Source organism: Heteronotia binoei, chromosome 1 (genome assembly GCF_032191835.1).
Source record: "Heteronotia binoei isolate CCM8104 ecotype False Entrance Well chromosome 1, APGP_CSIRO_Hbin_v1, whole genome shotgun sequence".
Taxonomy (NCBI): domain Eukaryota; kingdom Metazoa; phylum Chordata; class Lepidosauria; order Squamata; family Gekkonidae; genus Heteronotia; species Heteronotia binoei.
In genome coordinates, this window is record NC_083223.1 from 33,415,657 (window position 1) to 33,435,301 (window position 19,645).

A 19,645-nucleotide genomic window follows, 5' to 3' on the forward strand; every position below is an offset into this window, starting at 1 on the left:
TCACCCACCTTTGCTGTCTCCCCGCCAGACGGAGAGACAGCAAAGAGAACTCCTGGGCTTCCCCTCCCTGGCCGGGTGTGTCAGGCTCTGTAACTCTAATATATTACAACTGTAGAATACTAACTATATGGACTCTTTGTACCAATCCCAAGCTCTTTATTATGCTGTAGTTAATGTGCATATCAAATGGAACAGCAAGTAATGTGTAAACTTTGTTGATGTTACCATAGAACAAAAGAATGCAACCGTTGGTAGATAACACGGCCGCCAGGCATCTTCCCAGGGCAAAAAGATAAGCTGAAGCCCTTGTGTGAAAGTTTGCACCTTCACCCCCTTGATGTTATGGGAATGGGGACTTTGTTTAGAAAGTCTTTGATGTAGATTCTTTAAGAATAGTAACTGCCTGAATCCAGGCATTAGTCTCAACTTCTGTATCCAGCTATGAGTTTCCAATAAAGTATACATTGTTTCAATGAATACTGCCTTGAGATTCCATCGCCTGACAGAGTGTTCAAACTGGGTGGGGGAGACAGATCGCCCACCTTTTCTGGCACCTTTAAAAAAACCAGAACAAACCAAGCACGATATCCCACGGTACTGCGCTTGCGCGAGTACCGTGCAGAATGCCATCTCAAAAATAAGGTCCGGTTGAGACCTCTGATCAACCAACGACGGGACCAACGCTGCTTAGGACTGAAGGATGGAGGGATGTCTGATCAGGAAATTCATTGTAAAAAAGCTGCAGGGTATAATAGCAATGGGTTAGGGATGGATTTAATGGTGAGTGTGACCGCGGCCCAGGTTGTCTTTTTCACTGATTGCATGATAGTGGGGGCCACAGCCAATTTAAGAACATGCAGAACCACAACATAAGCATTATGCATTGCATGGAAGAAACTTATGATGGGACAGTCAAGGATTCACATCCAGATAAGCATGATATATTGGTGACCTGGCTCTCTGGTAAACAGCAAGAATGGCAATAGCATCATGCATGATACTGTTGCCTTTGGACCTATGGAGGAACTGGAATTCATTTGAGTCCCTTTTGAGAATTCATTGCCCTTCTTTGACACATGAACATGACATGGAGCCAGTCATGTCATATTGTGAAAACAAGACAAGAGGAGACCACATGCTTACCAAGATGGTCATCACTAAATTCTGGAAGTGGCTGCGAAGGCCGGCCGTATGGGTACAAAAGAGGACAAAGTTGCCTTGTTCGAGCTTGCGAGTCAAAGACAAAACAAAACAGTGACAAAAACATCAATTCAAATGAATGGCGGAGCAGCATAGATTGATTTCATGTCAAGTGTCCCCCATTTATAATTCATGTATTTCCTGAATGAGAGTGCACACAAGGATTGGCTGCCGTTAACAGTTAAAGCATATTGGTTTGCTGCCTCGATATTACCTCAGAGGATAATCAAAACCTTTAGCCATGCAGCCCACATGGCTCTTACATCTGTTTAGCAATAAAAAGGGATGAGGAAGAGAGAGAAACAATGAAACAAATAGACTTACCTTCGGCTCTCTGCACATATGTAAGGAAGAGAGTTCACTTGCTAAACAAGAGATAATTTAATTGAAGACAGAAGACACAACCTAGTACAGAGTTAGGTGTGATGAAGGACTGTGCAATCAATGCCAAGAACTTTCTAGAAGTAAGGCTGTTTGTGGTAGTTTGTACTCTAAAAAGCAACAATGTACAGTGTGCGGATTTTTCTCACTGCAGCCCATTTCATTCCCCAAAAGATTTCTTCCTGGAGCTCTGCGATCCTCAGCTGAGAGCAGCTAGGGCTGGCCCTGCCACTAGGCAAACTAGGCAATTGCCCAGGGTGCTGGCCTTCGGTGGGCACTGAATTGGGTGCCCCCCCTGTGACTTGGTGATGTTATCAGTATGGGGGGGCGCAGAAGTTAGCCTTGTCTAGGGTGCCAGACAGTCTAGGGCCAGTCCTGAGAACACCCCAGATGTGCATGAATTCTGAGAACCCCCTCAGGAGCTTGGAGTGAACTTCAATGTATTACCTCTAGAAAAACTGGCTTTGAGCACTATACTGCCTTCTTGGCAAAATCTTTACAGCCACCAGCTTCTTCTTCCACATCAACAATTCCAACACTTAGCACACCCTCTGTTCGTGGTGTTTCTTCGCTTGCAAGAACATACCAGCTCTTGCATCTGCAACTTCCCAAGGCATCCTAGTTGCACTGATAGCCAAAGAGTGTTTTATGCATTATGATAAATATCGTAAGATAGGTTTTCTGCATCTTTATAAAACTGCATGGTCAACCCAGTAACTGATCTGGTCTGAAATCTCCCAACCCCCATGAGTAGAATTTCAAGGGGCTGTTGTTGCGGTAGATAAGACAGACCTGTCCTCTGCGTTTTGCCCTGCTTGTAGAACTTTTGATCCAACTTGTTGTCAATGGAAGCAGCTTTGCAAAGGGAATTGTTGGGGGAGCACGTTGCCAGCTGCTTACCATCTTGGCTGTGTTATTGACTCATTGCTGCCTACAGGGTTGGGTATGGCTGGAAGCAGGAGAAGAGTTGGTTTTATACCCTGACCTTCACTATCTGAAGGAGTCTCAGAGTGGCTTCCTCTCCCCACAGCAGACACCTTGTGAGGTAGGTTGGGCTGAGAGAGCTCTGAGAGAACTGTGATTGACTCAAGGTCACCCAGCTGCCTGCATGTGGAGGAGGTGTGGGGAATCAAACCCAGTTCTCCAGATTACAGTCCTCCATTCTTTAACCACCACACCAGCTGAAGGGTTCTTGGCCAGCAGCTTACAGCCAACATCCTTGGAAGAACCCACTGTGGAATCTGGACTAGCCAAAGATCTATTTTTCTGGGGAGGAAGGTACCATATTTATACTGTAAGCTGTTGTTGCTGTGAGTCATTTTGGGTACCTTCAAGGAGAAGAGTAGGATATAAATAAAATAATAGTTTACCACCACACATGGAATAAAACATAAAACTTTTATCGGCAAAATCCCCTACAGAAACATGAGGTATACCCGTCGTCATATAGATTTGGAACGTGATCCCAAGTGGCTAGGTTGACACATTATTTCACTAAGAGTACACTCTAAGGAGAAAGTGACACCTTCTACCCTAACACTAGTGCTTCATGGCCACTCACATGCTCTGGAGTGTTCATGCTGACATAGACGGGGGTTCCCTCATAGTATGGATTCAAGCTAAATTTAGGCAAGTCCTCTTATGAACTACAATTACCTGAACTGCTGTTGAAATCAGAAGAAATGATGCTGTAAATTTCATGTATGGTCCATACTTCATTGTGAGTCTGAGTCCCTTAAAGAAAGGAACTGTTTTGTCTGAACTTAAGGCATAAGGATCTATAAGGAGTGGAATATGCATCATAAAATGATGTCAGCTTTTTAAATTGTAGGTATCAGTTAAATTTTCACAAGGATTAAACACACGTACCATCTTTTTCTTTCACTCCAAGGAAAAGGATAACGGTGCTAACAAGGTAGATTCCTCCTATGACCCCTGCCGCAATCATGTAGACATTTCTCTTTAAAAAGACAAAAGTGGGGATAAGGGGGAGATGAAAGTATATTTCAAACAAGTGGAATAGTATATTTCAAACAAGTAGTAGGATAATATTTTTTTATCACATTACAGCTACAACCACTCCCTCCCACCTCTGCACCCTCTGACACAAAGTGTTGGACTGGATGGGCCATTGGCCTGATCCAACATGGCTTCTCTTATGTTCTTATGATAGTTTAAAAGATATACTAAGCAATTAAGAAATCTCATCCTTCAGCTATAGCCTCAGGGGATGAGAGGACTCTCTTCCATATGGGGCCCAGAAGGTGGTGGATCAGATGCACCATATCTGTTCTGCAAACCTCGCAGAGCTGATGCAAGTCTCAGCTGTGTGCTGCTCTCCCAAACACAAGAGATATCTCCATTGACAACACTTTTTAAAGCTGTCTGCTGCTCTACAGGTGCTCAGGGGCTGCAGGAGATTAATGAAGACTGACAGACAGAAAAATGGTAAAACTGGAAAAAGCAAAGAAAGGTTGGAACAGATTGACAGACGTAATTTCTTGTTTCTTTGCCTTTTAAGAAAGCTAGCCTTCAGAGAACGCAACTCAGAGAACAGGTTGTCTAATGCTGTCACTGCTATGGCGGCTGTTTCAGCACTTGAAAAAATAACCAGGGTGGGGGGGAGGACACCGGTTTTTAAAAAATCACCTGTGTTAGTTTTTAAAATGGCAGAATGAGGGATGGTTTCATGACTTGTTCAGCCCTGAATGGGAAGGTGTAACTACTCCATTTTGGGCATGTACTAATGGAAACAGGTTTCTGAAGGAAGAGGGCATTCACATGGTATTTCCAAATTGCAGGTCTTCCCAGACACAAAGCCTACTGAGTATGATCTCTACACAAAGCACGTGTAAAATAACTGCACTGGTTCCACGTCAAAAGTCGAGCCAACATAGCTCAACTGAACATTCATGACCCAAAAATCAAAATATTCACGTACAAGACTTAGGGCTCAGCAAAGCAAGCTGGATATATAATGTCCAACTGCTAAACTAGATATTCTAGCTTATTTTTGCTCAAAAGCCTAATGAATAATTTCTGTGGAAGTAAAACTCTTTAAATGCTAGGGTAAATTAATAATAAATGGCTTTGCTATGTGGGGAGGGAGGATTCCAATATTTCTTGCCTAAGACTACAAGTAGAACATTGCCAGTTTTTCAGTAGCACTCTATAGCTTGGAGGTATGTAAGAGCATGAGCCACAATCACACTGAATGTTGAACGTACGCATATATAAGCTAAGGTTATTTCAAAGAAAATAACAGACCCTACAGGCCAATATATGTTTCAGTGGCCATATGACTGAATCTTGACCACAATACCTTTTTTCTCTGTTCTTGGCTGCACTACATCAATTAAGTATATATGTGGATAGTAGCTAGATAGACAGACAAACAGAGACAGATTTCCCACTTGCCTTACGCCATTCTCATGTTCCTCTTCTCAGCGGGGCTTCTGTCCGATTTCACACTATCTAACCTGGGGCTGCAACTAGCTTCAGTTTTTTTGCACAGCAAACAGAAATTGGTTTTTAGAGGTTTCTGTTTGCTGCACAAAAAAGCCAAAGCTAGTTGTCGCCCTGGGGCAGACAGTGTGAAATCAGACGGAAGCCCCGCTGAGAAGAGGAGCGTGAGAGTGGCATAAGGTGAGTGGGAAATTGGTCACAGACAGACAGATATAAGCATGGAATTTTTAAACCCTGACTCCAAGGGGGCTTTCTTACAAGCAGGAATATTGGGCACACTCATACACACAAGCTCTCTGATTTCTTTCCCGCTCAATGGCTACACAAAAGCAAAAGGCCCACAGCCCAGTGGCAGAGCACATATGCTTTGTATGTACAAGGTCACATGTTCAATCCCTTCCACCTCCAGCAAAAACAGGCCTGGAAAGAGGTGGGGGGGGGGGGACTTTTTCTCTGACCAAAGAAGCATGTGCAGAAAAAGATGTTAATCTACCCCAAAGAGTAGATACAGTTAAAGCAGGCAGTATTAAACTATAGGGACCAATAAGGCAATTTCGTACCCCAGAATATCTATTTTTGTTCGTGCACATTGTCTTTTTAAAAAACAAATACAATAATACTGATTGCAAGACATCCTCACATCTATGACACATCCAACAGCCTACTGGAACATCTCTATTATGCAGCAAGAGGCAATGAATTGTGTGATTCAGAAGAGATATAGATAGCATGTCAAAAAGCTCCCGAACCACTGAATAAGTACCTCTGCATTAATTTATTTGTTGTAATGTTGTTATGTTATGTAATGCTATTATGCTATTATCACCAACAGAAATCTCAACATTTTATGCAGTAAAAGTTGACATGTGATACCACTGAAACCTGCCCAAACCTTTTCAACAGGTCTGTGTGTACTGCATATACTTACTCCATGAGCCAGGCTGAGGAAGCTAGAACTGTTTTGTTGCAGGTTGGAAGAGTTCAAAAAGCTTACAGTTGAATTTTGGCTACAATGATCTGAGGCATGAGCACTGGCAACTATCTGTCCCTGGAGTGCAGCTCCAATTAACGTCCCAAGAACTTCCACTGTGATTCCTATTGGGGGAAGAATCCATAAAAATAGTCCTCTGTGAAACTGATGTTGAAGCTTAATTTATAACGCACTGTGGTTTCCCCCCCAATGTAAATATTGTGTGTGTGTGTGTTTTACTATTGTGCTTTAATGTGGAGTTTTATATGCATGTTTTTGTGGTTTAAAAAGGCAGGCCTATAGAGTAAGAAAGCAGGGTCTGGATGAAGAATTGAAATGTGTTATGATTGTTATGAAGTGTGTTATGATTGGATGGTAGCTGTACCCTAGTTGACTGGTTTTGAGAGGGAGAAGCAGAGTGTGGGGGGGAGGAGGAGGAAGAAGAAGAAGAGGAGGAGGAGGAGGAGGAGAATGGAGTGAGTGAGGAGTGAGCTGCTGTGGACTGTGTAAGAAATCTGTGTTCTTTGTGAAAACTATTAGCCTACATGGCAAGTTAGGAAATTAAGCTTTGTGGAAATTATTAGACTTAGTGACAAGTGAGAAAATTAGCCTGCTTAACAAATTTTAGAAAAGAAGAACTGTACCTATCTAAAACCACTACACTTATGTACCTATCTGAAACCATTAAATGTATGGATTTTACTGAAACTATTACACTGTTATACTTCTAAATAAACTCTATGTTTAAGAGAAAACAACTGTTTTATTTAAAGTAAAGGATCCCCTTTAACCTCAGAGCCATCCCCACATGCTGATCATTGTGTCATTCTACCCAAATATAACTAAGCCATCCTGATCTTTCGGTCCTACAGAGAATTCTAAGGGACAAGCCTTGGCTGGCAGCAAAAATAACTAGGAAACTCTAAAGAAGGCAAGGAGGCAGCATAAAACAAGTCATCTGAGAACACTACAGAGAGGTAACTTTACTGGTGTTACGTATAAGGGCTCTCAGAAAACAGCTAAAATGTTACAGGTACCTGCTAAATTTGAGCTTACACTAGGCACCATTTAGTCCTAAAATAAAGGGGTAATCCATTAGATTATAACTGATATTGAAATTGCTAACAGTCCATACATATAGGCAGAGGGTGAACAGCAAATTAGTATACAACATAATGAAGATATTTTAACAGAAGCAAAACCTAACAGGAACAACAAGCTAAGGCTTACATGGTCACTATTTGTCTGGTTTTCATTACAAGAGGGACACAGTGAAGCAAATAAATATGTCAAAATAGGAGATTAATGTGTAAACATCTTTCTAAATATTGGAATGCTAAGGGTAATTAACTGAGATCCTGTCATTACATTTCATCCATCTCCTCTCAAGTGTGGAGGTAACTAACAGCATCTTTTTCTTTGAGAAAATGTGATTTGTGGTGGACTGTTTTGTCTCCTCTGACACCAGATCAGAGAAATACATTCCAGTATTCATTACATTACATTACAAGCACTATTCCGATCTACTATTACAAATAAGAAATACAGTAGTTGTATTATCTGGGTGTATGTGGCAGCAAAGTTGGCATCTGGATTTTATTGCCAGCTCTGGTGTCAGTGTCCATGTTCAAATTAGATGTTGTATTATTGTGGGTGAGGAGTTTATTTGAGATGGGGGGGGCTGTCTGTGCTCAAGAAAATTTTGCCCCTCAGTACTCGTGAAAGAGAACTGTCATTATCCAATAGAGGTTGTAAACTGCTGATGATGGATTGAACTGTTCTGAGTTGAGAGCTGTATGTGAGCACCAGTGGTATTCTGTTATTGTCTTTTTTGGGCCTGTCTTGTAGCATGTTTTCTCTGGGTACTGTTCTGTCCCCAAACACCCAGACAACGCAATTACCAAACCTAACAACATCAACTAGACCAGCAGTCGCCAACCTTTTCAGCACCAGGGACTGGTTTTATACAATTCATGGCCCAGTTGCTAACAGGCCACGGACCCGTGCCAGTCCATGGCCCAGGGGTTGGGGACCCCTGAACGAGACCATCTCAGGCTTATTCACATGCTCATCTTCTAACACTGTATATGCCAGTAAATGGCAACAGTGCTCTTTGGTTCTCTACACAGGTCAAATCCTATACCAAAGGATAAATGGACACAAATGACATCAAGAATCATAAGACTGAGAAACCTGTAGGGTACCACTTCAATCTTCCAGGACATTTATTGGGTGACCTCAAAGTAGCCGTTATTGCAAAGGAACTTCAGAAACAGACTGGTACGGGAAACTGCTGAATTACAAGTTATTACACTTTGAACAACCCCCTCTGGACTTAACAGGGATATTGGTTTCTTATCTCACTACTTATGCTAAACTCATTCAGTTCTTACATATGTATTCTCACTAAGAAGGGCTATACATCCTCTTTATTTTAGTGTATTTCTTGATTGAAATAGTGATTATAATGTAATGCAATTAATATTGGAATGTATTTCTTTGATTTAGTGACAGAGGAGACATAACACAGAATTACAAATCACCCCACATCAAAGAAAAGAATGCTGCTTATTATCACCATGCTTGAGAGGAGATGAATGGAACGTAACAAACAGGATTTCAGTTAATCACCTTGTTTGGTCTTTGCATCTGTTAAAACATCTGTTAAAACATCATCATCTTGTATGCCAATTTGCTGTTTGCCCTCTGCCTATATGTATAAACTGTTAGCTTCTGTTTCTGTATTTGAGAAAGTGTGCATGCACACAAAAGCTCCAACCCTGAATAAAATTTAGTTGGCCTTAAAGGTGGCACACTGGACTCATTTTGTTCTGCTGCTGCAGCCCAACATGACTGCCCACCTGGACAGAACAAACGTTAGTCTTTAAGCAGCCACTGGATGGCTGTTTTGTTTTGCTGCAACAGACTAACAAGGCTACCCCTCTGGAATTTCCTCTTATTAACCTAAAGAAATGAACATGCTTTTACATCCACATTGTAGGAAGAGCCTTTAAGAGAAGCTGCCCCTCTTTAAGTCTTACGGTATGCTGTCGCTGAATCTCGATCCTTCTCATCAGTGCTGAGAAACATGGTAAGAGCACAGTACGGTACCAGGAAGAACTACAAACAACAGAACATAGGTACCAGTTAGGAAAGTATTTCAGTTTGGCGCACTCTTTCATGTATCAGTGGACACCTGTGCAGTTGGGCACAGGGACCCAGTGTATTACCAGGTATGTTGTACATTTGTCTCCTAATCCACAAATAGTTATTAACTCTTCCCTGAAAGCATCTTCTGTTTTAAAGCAAGGGACGAAAAGTAATCAATCTACAAGGGGTGGGGGGAACACTGACTTTTCCAAATATAACATTAAAGGCACTTTTTGCACTTCCTTTGTCTATAATGCTGGACTAAACCTGCATGGGCCAGAATGTTCACATTCAGTTTAAAAGGGTTTCTCTTCCTTCTTTCTATCCTGCCTGGACCTCACTGATACATGCGTGTATGCATACAGTGTGACAGCAATGACTGAAAATGTACAGACTCAGGGCAAGTCAGAAGGGGGAGAGGCATTGTGCAAAGAAACCTTACCCATTATGAACCACACACATACTTTGCTTCTCTGAAATTTAGTGGATTAGCAAAATAAATAATAAATTTTATTTTGTATGGAAAAACAAATCACATAAGCAAGCTGTATGCAGCAGATGGGTTAAAAAGTTATGTGGGCAATACCAATACTGAAAGCCATATTTTACGTTAAAGTAGGACAGAAGACAAAAAAACCCCTGGATTTCTGGAGTCTTGTTTTTATTTCCTGTAAATGATTCTGTATTGTTATCCTCTATGCTATGATTATTATGGATATATTTATGCTGATAGAATTTCCTAGGGTCTCAAGAATACCCTTATATTGTGCATACTATGTGTGTGCGTAAAACTGGTTTAAAATGATTTCTAGGTGGCATTTAACAGTAAGAAAACCTAGACTCAGCTACTGCAATGTGTCTAGAGAGTCTTACAATAGAGTGCACACATAACACAACCCCAACACATATAAGAATTAGTTAGAATTCTTTATTGATTTAAAAAAACCCAAAACTCTAAAACACAATGAAATTGAGAATGGAAAACCGGATTGCTACTGAAAATGGTCCAGTTACGGACTATGGTCCAGTTCACACATTACAAAGTCCTTGTGCCCCATACATTTCCATTGGACCAGATACAGTCTGAGATGTCTGTGCTTGGAACTTAATTCCCATGCATGTTTGATGCAGACTGGGACTGTGACAATGGTGCACAGCAAGAGGGGGATTAATTCTTCCCCACACCATATTCCTGACTCAAAATGGCCCCAGGGAACTGCTAATTGGCCCTCTGGGAAAACCTGCTTGTGCTACAGGTCCACACAACCTTGGATATTAATTTCTGAGCATGGAATATGTGACAAGGCACATGGGGAGGGGGAGGGGACATCAGGACTCTGTAATGTGAATTGGTCCTGAGTCTCCAACCAAGTTAGAGGACTGAACATGGTATCTGTTCCAACAAGTGGTAAGAAATATTGGCGCTTAACCAAGTTACCTTTTAACCATTAGATGTGTGGGAGTTGCTGAAAGAACAGCTGAGATGGTTCCTCCCCTCCCCAAACTGCCACCACAATTTTGCCCCATGGGGGAGAAAACAAAACAGTCTGGCAAAAGCTGCCCACCACCAAGTTCCTAGTGGTCACAGCTGAGGTGGTCAACAAGTGACACCATCTTGGCCAACAACTAACACCTCAGGGCTACTGAAAAAGACCAACTGATCGATTGTCTGAGCAGCCTGTCAGAGAACAAACCATTATTTTTGTTGTTGTCTGAGTTCTACTGCATTGTTTATTGGAGGTCCTTGGAGTCTGAGCAACTTGTTTTTTACTTTTGTAATCTGCCTTGAGTCTCATCAAGAAAGGGGGACTATAAATAATAGGATGGATCCAACAATTCTCCAAGAAGCTTTCTTCCAGCCTAAGGGGCCTTCTTCCACCTTAAATTGGAGGAAGGCTTTAAACTTTGCTAAGTAGAGTGTTTGGATGGGGTAGGATCCACCTTGAAGTAAATGAACATATAGAATAAAATTATGTTACAGGGTAAAAATCTTCCTGAGTGAGTTGTGGTGGCTAAAAAGGCAAATGCAATTTTGGGCTGTATCAACAGAAGTATAGTGTCCAGATCACATGAAGTGATGGTATCACTTTATTCTGCTCTGGTAAGACCTCACCTGGAGTATTGTGTTCACTTTTGGGTACCACATTTTAAGAAGGATATAGACAAGCTGGAACAGGTCCAGAAGAGGGCGATGAAGATGGTGAGGGGTCTGGAGACCAAGTCCTATGAAGAAAGGTAGAAGGAGCGGGGCATATTTAGCCTGGAGAGGAAGCGACTGAGAGGTGATATGATCACCATCTTCAAGTACTTGAAGGGCTGTCATTATAGAGGCAGGCCCATAGCTACGAGGGGGCCTGTGGGAGCACAGCCCCCTGACTGCTAGGCAAGGCCCCCTGACTTGGGGCCCCTAACCAGCCTCCAGTACTTTGGCTGCAACCTTCTCCATTCTGCCGTCATCATACACCGTTGCTTCTGCTTGCTTAGGGCTGGAAGAATTTTCTGTCCCCTCAGCAAGCAGAAACAACAGGGCACTTACAGTACCCAGGACTGAAAGTTAAGCTCCCTGTTGCTTCTGCTTGCTTAGGGGCTGGAAGAAATCTCTGGCCCCTCAGCAAGTGGAATCAACGGAGCACTTTCAGTGGCCAGGACTGAAAGTTAAGCTCCTGTTGCTTCTGCTTGCTTAGGGGCTGTAAGAAAACTCTGACCCCTCAGCAAGCAGAAACAAGGGGCTGAAAGTTAAGCTCGTGTTGATTCTGCTTGCTTAGAGACCTGGAAGAAATCTCTGACCCCTCAGCAAGCAGAAACAACGGAGCACTTTCAGTGCCCATGACTGAAAGTTAAGCTCCCTGTTGCTTCTGCTTGCTTAGGGACTGGAAGAAATCTCTGACCCCTCAGCAAGCAGAAACAACAGGGCACTTTCAGCGCCCAGAACTGAAAGTTAAGCTCCACATTGGGCTGATGCTGGGCTACAGGGCGCCTGCAAAAAGAGGCCGTTCTGACCCTCAAGTGGGGCGGTGGAGGTAGGAGGCGGATGGCTCCATTGCAGACTGGGCAGGGTAGGGTAGGCTGGCACACACAAGTGGAGGTTCTGGGTGCAGTCCGGGGCTGGAGATCAGTGGAGAGGTGATGTTTGCCTGCAGGGGTTTTCTGGCCCGGTCTTGCTGGCTACCTGAGCAAGGGTGGGAGCTGCGCTTGGGCAGCTTGGCTCACCCTCCTACAGGAAGAAATCCGAATCAGAGGTCTTGTAGCCCCAGAAGTTAGCTGCGACTTGGTAGAGCCTTTCATCCCCCCCGCCCTTGTCATGCTGGGCTTGCCTAGCTGGATCATGCTACAGGTAAGGGCAGGAGACTGTGCAGCATGTATCTAAACCTCTGAGTGGCTCCCCACCAGAGCTGCTGGAAGAGGGGTGGAAAGGGATCACCTTGGGGCAGCTGTGGGGAGGGGGGAGGCTGTATGGCAGCGAGCTGGCAGCTTTCCTCCTCAGCGGTGGTAGGAGAGAAGGCCATGGAGGTTGGGGCCACTATTTGCTCCCTGAAAAAAATCAGGACCCCCCAATTCTTCAAATCCTGGCTATGGGGCTGTATAGAGGATGGTGTGGAATTGTTTTCTGTAGCCCGAGAAGGTAGGACCAGAACCAATGGGTTGAAACTAAATCAAAAGAGTTTCCGGCTCAACATTAGGAAGAACTTCCTGACCGTTAGAGCAGTTCCTCAGTGGAACAGGCTTCCTCAGTAGGTGGTAGGCTCTCCATCCTTGGAGGTTTTTAAACAGAGGCTAGATGGCCATCTAACAGCAATGACGATTCTGTTAATTTAGGGGGAGGTATTTGTGAGTTTCCTGCATTGTGCAGGGGGTTGGACTGGATGACCCGGGAGGTCTGTTCCAATTCTATGAAAGGACTGTGACACTGAGGCTTAGGACACCTGTCAAGCCTGATTCACTGATCTATTTTGAAAATCTTCATTTTGAACAGTCAACCCACAGGGATCATTTCCTGTGAGCTTGAATTCCCAACGATTTACAACATGCCCAATTTGACCAGCTCAGATTATTGATTCCATCCTGCGTACAATCTGAACCTTGTGTCAAAGAAAGGTGCCTACAACTATATTAGCTCAAAGTACAAATATTATTGTAAGGGCACTGGGGAGGGGGTGAGCATTACCAAGGACAAAAATGCTCTCAGGCAAATCCCAGGAGTCCACCTAAGACAGCAGTCTGGCAATAGTATTCACGAAGTCTCCTAATCTTGAAAGGGCATGGGGGAGCCATTAAAGGCATAAGAGAAAGCACAAACATGTGTACAGATTGTACATTAGACAGAAATATGCCTGAAAGGAAATTCGTGAATAGCATTTTACAAGGGCCGGATGCTTCTTCAAAGCATAAGAAATCATTCTAATGCATTGCAGTTTCCTGACCTATTTCTATATGGGTCATACCAAAGGAACCATCCCAAATGAACTAAAGAACATTAAGGCTGGAGACCATTCCAGAGGCTTTAACAGATGCACCTCCTCTTAGAATGATGTAAGCCGACAGCAGGAGGAGACTGATCAGTCGCTGGGGAGAAGCTCTATGCTTCAGCTCTGTGACAAATTATTCCACATGTGTACATGAGGGAACAAATGAAACTAAGAGGGCAACAGTGCCATTTGTGACTGTATAAAAAAATACCCAGGGCTCCTTGAAATGTAATGTCAGATGTGCAATTCTTTGAACATTGTGGGTGCTTTGTATTAGGATTTAAATCAAAACACAATGATGTTCCATCATTTCCCAGTAGGAGGGGAAAAGACAGATACGATATACATGCCTGTCTTTTTCCACAGCTGTGCCTAAATGCCATGCGGCTGTTGATGGAGGTAAAAATTACATGTTTGGAGATCCAATTCTTAGGGCTGCCAGCTCTTGGTTGGGAAATACCTGGAGATTTTGGGGGTGGAGCCTGGAGAGGATGGGGTTTGGGGACAGGAAGGACCTCATTGATAGGTAATGCCTGTCAAGATCGACTAATAACGACTTAAGACTGGGGATCATGGCCTAAGCAATAGACCTGTTAAAATCATAATGGATCCACTGCTGCTAATGTTCTACCTTAGTTGCTTCCCTCCCCACCTTTTCTTATTTTGATTTGTAACTGGTGTGAAGGAAACTAGTCGGTGCCTTCTCAGGGCCTGAGGTGGGGGGAAGCCTTGCATAACAATTCAAGGGCATATTGCTAGCCATCGCCTGAGAAAGTATCTGGTAGTTGTGTGTGAATGTTTCCTCCTGTAATGCCCCCCCCCCGTAGGAATGTTTTTGAAGTGTATCTTAAAACCCATGTATCAGTGTATTGGTTTCATTCTTAGCAAGCTAGAGGCTTGCGCCAGAGTACCGATTATCAATAAATGAAGACTTAGTATCAACTTTGACTCATTCTTGAATCTGTCGACTTGACAATGCCATACAGTCCATTTTTTAAAGCAGCCATTTTCTTCAGGGGAACTGACTTCTGTTGCCTGGAGTTCAGTTGTAATTCCAGAAAATCTCCATTCCCATCTGGTGACTGGCAGCCCTATGACCCAATATGCAGGGCCGGGCCTAGACTGCCTGGCATCCTAGGCAAAGCTAACTTCTGCTGCCTACCCCACCCCCCATATTGATAACATCACCAATTTGGTGCCCCCAGAAGGCTGGTACCCTAGTCAATCACCCAGTTTGCCTAGTGGCAGGGCCAGCCCTGCCAGTATGAAATATAATCCATCTAAAATCATACAGAGATCTAAACTTTGGCCTAACCACAACCTAAACCTCCTGTGTCTCCTGTTAACAAGAATTACCATTCATTGGCCAAACAAGAGCCTTTTTTTACAACTGTGGTGAGCACTGATCAACTTACTGTGGTCAGTGCCTGGAAAAGGCAGTAGAAAGCCAGATACCACACAACTCTTCCAGCTGTGAAGGGAGGCAGGTACCACAGAAAGAAATAGGACACAATGATGAAAGGGGTACAACTCAACATCCTGAAATATAAATGATATGGTACACATTCAAACACTGGTATGAAGCATTTTGAAAGCTAAAAAATTAAACCAAAACAAGGATAAATTCTATCTAGATAATCATTTTTGTTACATTCTGTTCAGTACTTAAGGCGATAAAGTTGGAGACCCTCTAACAACCACATTCCATTCCATAAAATAACAAGTCACTGAAAAAGCCCTAGGTCTAACACTGACAACTTTACCTTACATGAAGGTAGTTTAAAAATTATGAAGGTTTTCAAAACTTCTAGGACATTATGGCATTATTTACTCAGGGATGCTCCTTGGCTAGATGGAATCATGTCGAAGCTCAAATGCATGGGAATTGTAACTGATGATTTATTTTCATCTGATGAATCTTATAATTTTAGATTTATTAAACACTTAGAATCTCATAAATTGTGTCCTGCCCAAACTTATACTTGCTCCCCTGCTTCACTCAGACTTGATCAATCTGCCAGGAAAACGGCCAAATATTTATTCAAACTTGATAACCCACGACATCAGAGAGCTTTTATGCTGGCTAAGATGAATGCATTTCCCTCCAATATTCTCTATGGGAGATTTCTTCAAGTCCCTTTTAGTGAGAGGTATTGCCCATGCAGGTCAAGCTTGCCTGATTCCATCTAGCATATTTTATTGAACTGTCAGCTGTATACAAATCTCTAGAAGGATCTGTTAGTCTTTTCATACCATCTTATAATCGAGAAAATAAGATTGATTGCCATTTCCTACTAAATGACAACATATCACAAAAGCTGTTGCCAAATTCTTGGCTGAAACACAAGTTCACTGTTTTTAGATGAACAGCTACACAAGAGGGAAATATGTCCCTTTTTTTAGTTAGCCCCATGGTTTATGATACTGAAATTGATTTCTCATCTACATATTTTGATGACAATGACTCCAGGGAAAGAAGAAGACAACTGCAGCTTTATACCCTGCGCTTCTCTCTGAATCAGAGGCTTACAATCTCCTGTATCTTCTCCCCCCATAACAGACACCCTGTGAGGTAGGTGGGGCTGAGAGGGTTCTCACAGCAGCTGCCCTTTCAAGGACAACTCCTGCCATAGCTATGGCTAACCCAAGGCCATTCCAGCAGCTGCAAGTGGAGGAGTGAGGAATCAAACCCGGTTCTCCCAGATAAGAGTCCGCACACAACCACTACACCAAACTGGCTCTCTCAGATTAGTCTTCAGTGTGTAAACATGGTTCTTTAAAAAGTAAAATGATATTTAGAGCTGATAAACTGCATTTCAGACAAGTTGTGGAAAAGCCAAGAGACCAAAGCTTTGTATTCTAAGCATGATGAACAGATGCAATCAATTCCCCAGCGTATAACCTGTGGCAACAATTTTCTAGTGTTTTTGTAAAGCTGCCACTTCCCAATGTAATTAGATGACCATGAATACAAATATCCGAATGAACCGAAAACCCAGCTTAATTTCTTGAAAACTCTACTTATCTGCATAGTCCTTACTTCCTTCCTCACTTCCTTTCTTCCTCCCTTCCTTTTATCATAGTTAGTTGCAAAAAAAAAGAAAAGTAGAATGCAAGAGAATGTAATACCATTTTTTGTGCTGCCCCAAAAGATGGAAAAGCAATATCAGAGGTTGGATGCAAAGGGCACCAAGCAAAATATCCACAATTTGACCTTGTGGTCACAATTCATAAATAACATTCATATAAAAGGTCAACATTTATAGAAAATAGGAGGTGCATGAGTCTGTTGTAACTCAGGTTAATTAAAAATCTTTATACTGATTCTCCTGCCCAAGTGCAGTATAATAGTGAGGGTTACGTAAATACTTCCTTGCCCATCATTCTGGAGTTCAACAGGGGTGCCTTTTAGCACCATGTTTATTTAGTTTGTATTTGTCTGACTTGTCAGAGTTTGTTTTTTTTAACTGATCTTTATCTACATGCAACTTTATCTACATGCACCATGCACCTAAATAGACATTTCAGTCCCTCTTTTACTTTATGCAGACAATTAAGTTTTACTTTCCTGAACCTAAGTCAGTTTTAATTTCCTGAACCTAAGTCAATTTTCTTCAGGCCTTGAAAAGGCCCCACACTTATTGTATGCTCTCAGAGTGAGGCCTGTTGAGAAGAAAACTACAACGGGCTCTAATAGGAGGCTCTGGGTGAGTGCCTGCCACCCTTGCTGTCTTCCTACCCCCCAAATGAAGGCAGTGACTCCCCCCCCCAATTGTAAATCTGAGTGACCTCCAGTGGTTCCTTAGTAGGAAATGGCATTGTACCTGTCTGAGGTCCTATCCCTCCTCAAACTTCACCTTCTCCAGGCTCCACCCCCTAAATCTCCAGGATTTTCCTAACCTAGAGTTAGCAACCCTATCTCCTTCCCTTTATCTGCCCCTCTGACTTCAGGTTTCCATCACCTTCCCCCTCCCTGCTGCCTCTACATAGGAAAAGGACAGTCTTTCTTCACAGTGTAGGGGGGGCGGGACCAAAGCAGCTTACATCATTCTCCTCTCCCTCTTTGATCTGAACAACAACCCTGTGAGGCAGGTTAGGTTGGAAGTCTGAGACTGGTCCAAAATCACCCAGTCAGTTTCCACAGCAAGAACCTGGGTCTGGCAGACCCTGCTCTAAAGCCATAACTCATATGCTGTCCTCAAACTCCACCACAGAATTTCCAGGAATTTCTCACCAACCTGGAAAGGTACCACTAAAAGCCTCTGGGTGAGTGCTTCCCTCAAGCCTTGGTGTCTTCCCAACTTCCCAAGTAAAGGCATTAATTCCGCTCCCCACCTCAAGGGGAGGTGATTTCTGCCATCTGGAATTTCCTAACCTGGAGTTAGCAACCCTGCAGCCTCTACATGAGAAAAGAACAGTCTTTCTTCACAGTGGGGAAGGGGGGGAACCAAGCACCTGGAGGTTGGCAACAGTGGTTTCCTGGGAGGAAATGTCTGGTAGCATCAAGCACCTGACACTGTGAAGAAAGCCACTGCAAGCCTTCCTTTTGCTCCCTCTGTTTATCTGCTGGTGTTGAAGTGGCCCCTCCCTGCTGTGAACAAACATTCCTTGTTAGTTGAAGTGATGTAACTGCTACTGTTTGTGTGGATTAAAGGGAGGAAGATAGATAGGATGAAATAAAAAGACTGAAAGACAGAAATACAGAGAAAGAATGAGAAAAAGAACAGAAGGGGAGGTAGAAAAAAGAGGGGGAGAAAGGAGTGAGAGAAAGAAAAATGAGAAGCAAGATAGGGCCCTGAGAAGAGGTAGTACTGATCAGTGAGCCCTCAGCAGAGAACTCTGCCAGTGGTGGGCAGAGGAGACCAGAATCAGCCAATGGCACAGCAGAAATAGATTGTGAGCCAATCCTGCAAGAATGTGGGGAAGGCTGCAGTGGGCAGGTGATAGGCTAATCTAGGGTTGGCCAATGGTAGCTCTCCGGATGTTTTTTGCCTACAACTCCCATCAGCCCCAGCCATTGGCCATGCTGGCTGGGGCTGATGGGAGTTGTAGGCAAAAAACATCTGGAGAGCTACCGTTGACCAACCCTGGGCTACCCTATGGTAGCAGGAAGTGGTGACAGAGTGTCAGCCAATAATTGATGCAGTATAGTCCTGGTGATTGCAACCAATCAGGATTTCAGAATTTGCCCCTGCAACTTTGTTTTTATGACTAAAGGATGAGGAATTATCTATTAATTTTAATAAAAATAAAATTGTTAAGTTTGTGCCTCACTCTTTGACCTAAAGAGGCATGGATAGTTAAACGGTGAAACATTTCACAGGTTTCCTCTTTTAGGTATTTGGGTGTTTTATTTCATTCTACCACATCCTGAAGATGTCATAAACAACTGGTCACTCAGAAATTGGCCACCATGAAGACAATTCTGTGTTTCTTTTTTCCCTAATGGAACGCATTATATTCCAGCTGCTATTAGTTTTTAACTCAATACTGATTTTGAACTTTTGTATGGTGCCCCTATATGGATTTCTATTGTAGACAATTCTATAAATACAGTCCTCATTCCTCTGGGCAATCGGAGGACTCCCTAGTGCATTTCATCATTGGCGCTTCACTATGAATTTAGTTCTATAGAAGCCTGAGTACATACCATTAATTTTTGGTTTCATCTATTTTTGTGACCCCTGAGGATAGCTTGGTAAGCCTAACCCTCAGGGACTCTAATAAGACTCCCTGTCTCCAGCATTTTGAACAGAAGTTATCTCTTGTAAATCTTAAGGTCGAGAATCTGTTTTCTTCCTCTGTCAATCAATGCAAAACACATGTGGCCAAACTGATATATGCCAGGGATAAGAGCTATACTCATTCTGATGCTCAGAGGACATGTTCTCCACTTGCCCAGGGCCTTCAGTCAAAGAATAAACTCCCTTCTTATTTAGAAGATGAAGAAGATATTGGATTTATATCCCACCCTCCACTCAGAGTCTCAGAGCGGCTCACAATCTCCTTTATC

The 19,645-nt window shown here is 43.0% G+C and overlaps 1 protein-coding gene across 1 annotated transcript in view; it reads right to left on the reverse strand.

The window, feature by feature from the left end:
• MFSD2B (MFSD2 lysolipid transporter B, sphingolipid) overlaps positions 1 to 19,645 on the reverse strand; it is a 45,689-nt gene that overhangs the window by 12,736 nt on the left and 13,308 nt on the right. The window contains exons 2-7 of the mRNA XM_060258057.1: positions 15,048 to 15,171; positions 9,058 to 9,136; positions 5,975 to 6,141; positions 3,451 to 3,541; positions 3,238 to 3,359; positions 1,144 to 1,227 (exon numbers count right to left, since the gene is read on the reverse strand). Coding sequence (XP_060114040.1) covers positions 1,144 to 1,227; positions 3,238 to 3,359; positions 3,451 to 3,541; positions 5,975 to 6,141; positions 9,058 to 9,136; positions 15,048 to 15,171 — 667 coding nt within the window. The remainder of the gene's footprint in view (positions 1 to 1,143; positions 1,228 to 3,237; positions 3,360 to 3,450; positions 3,542 to 5,974; positions 6,142 to 9,057; positions 9,137 to 15,047; positions 15,172 to 19,645) is intronic.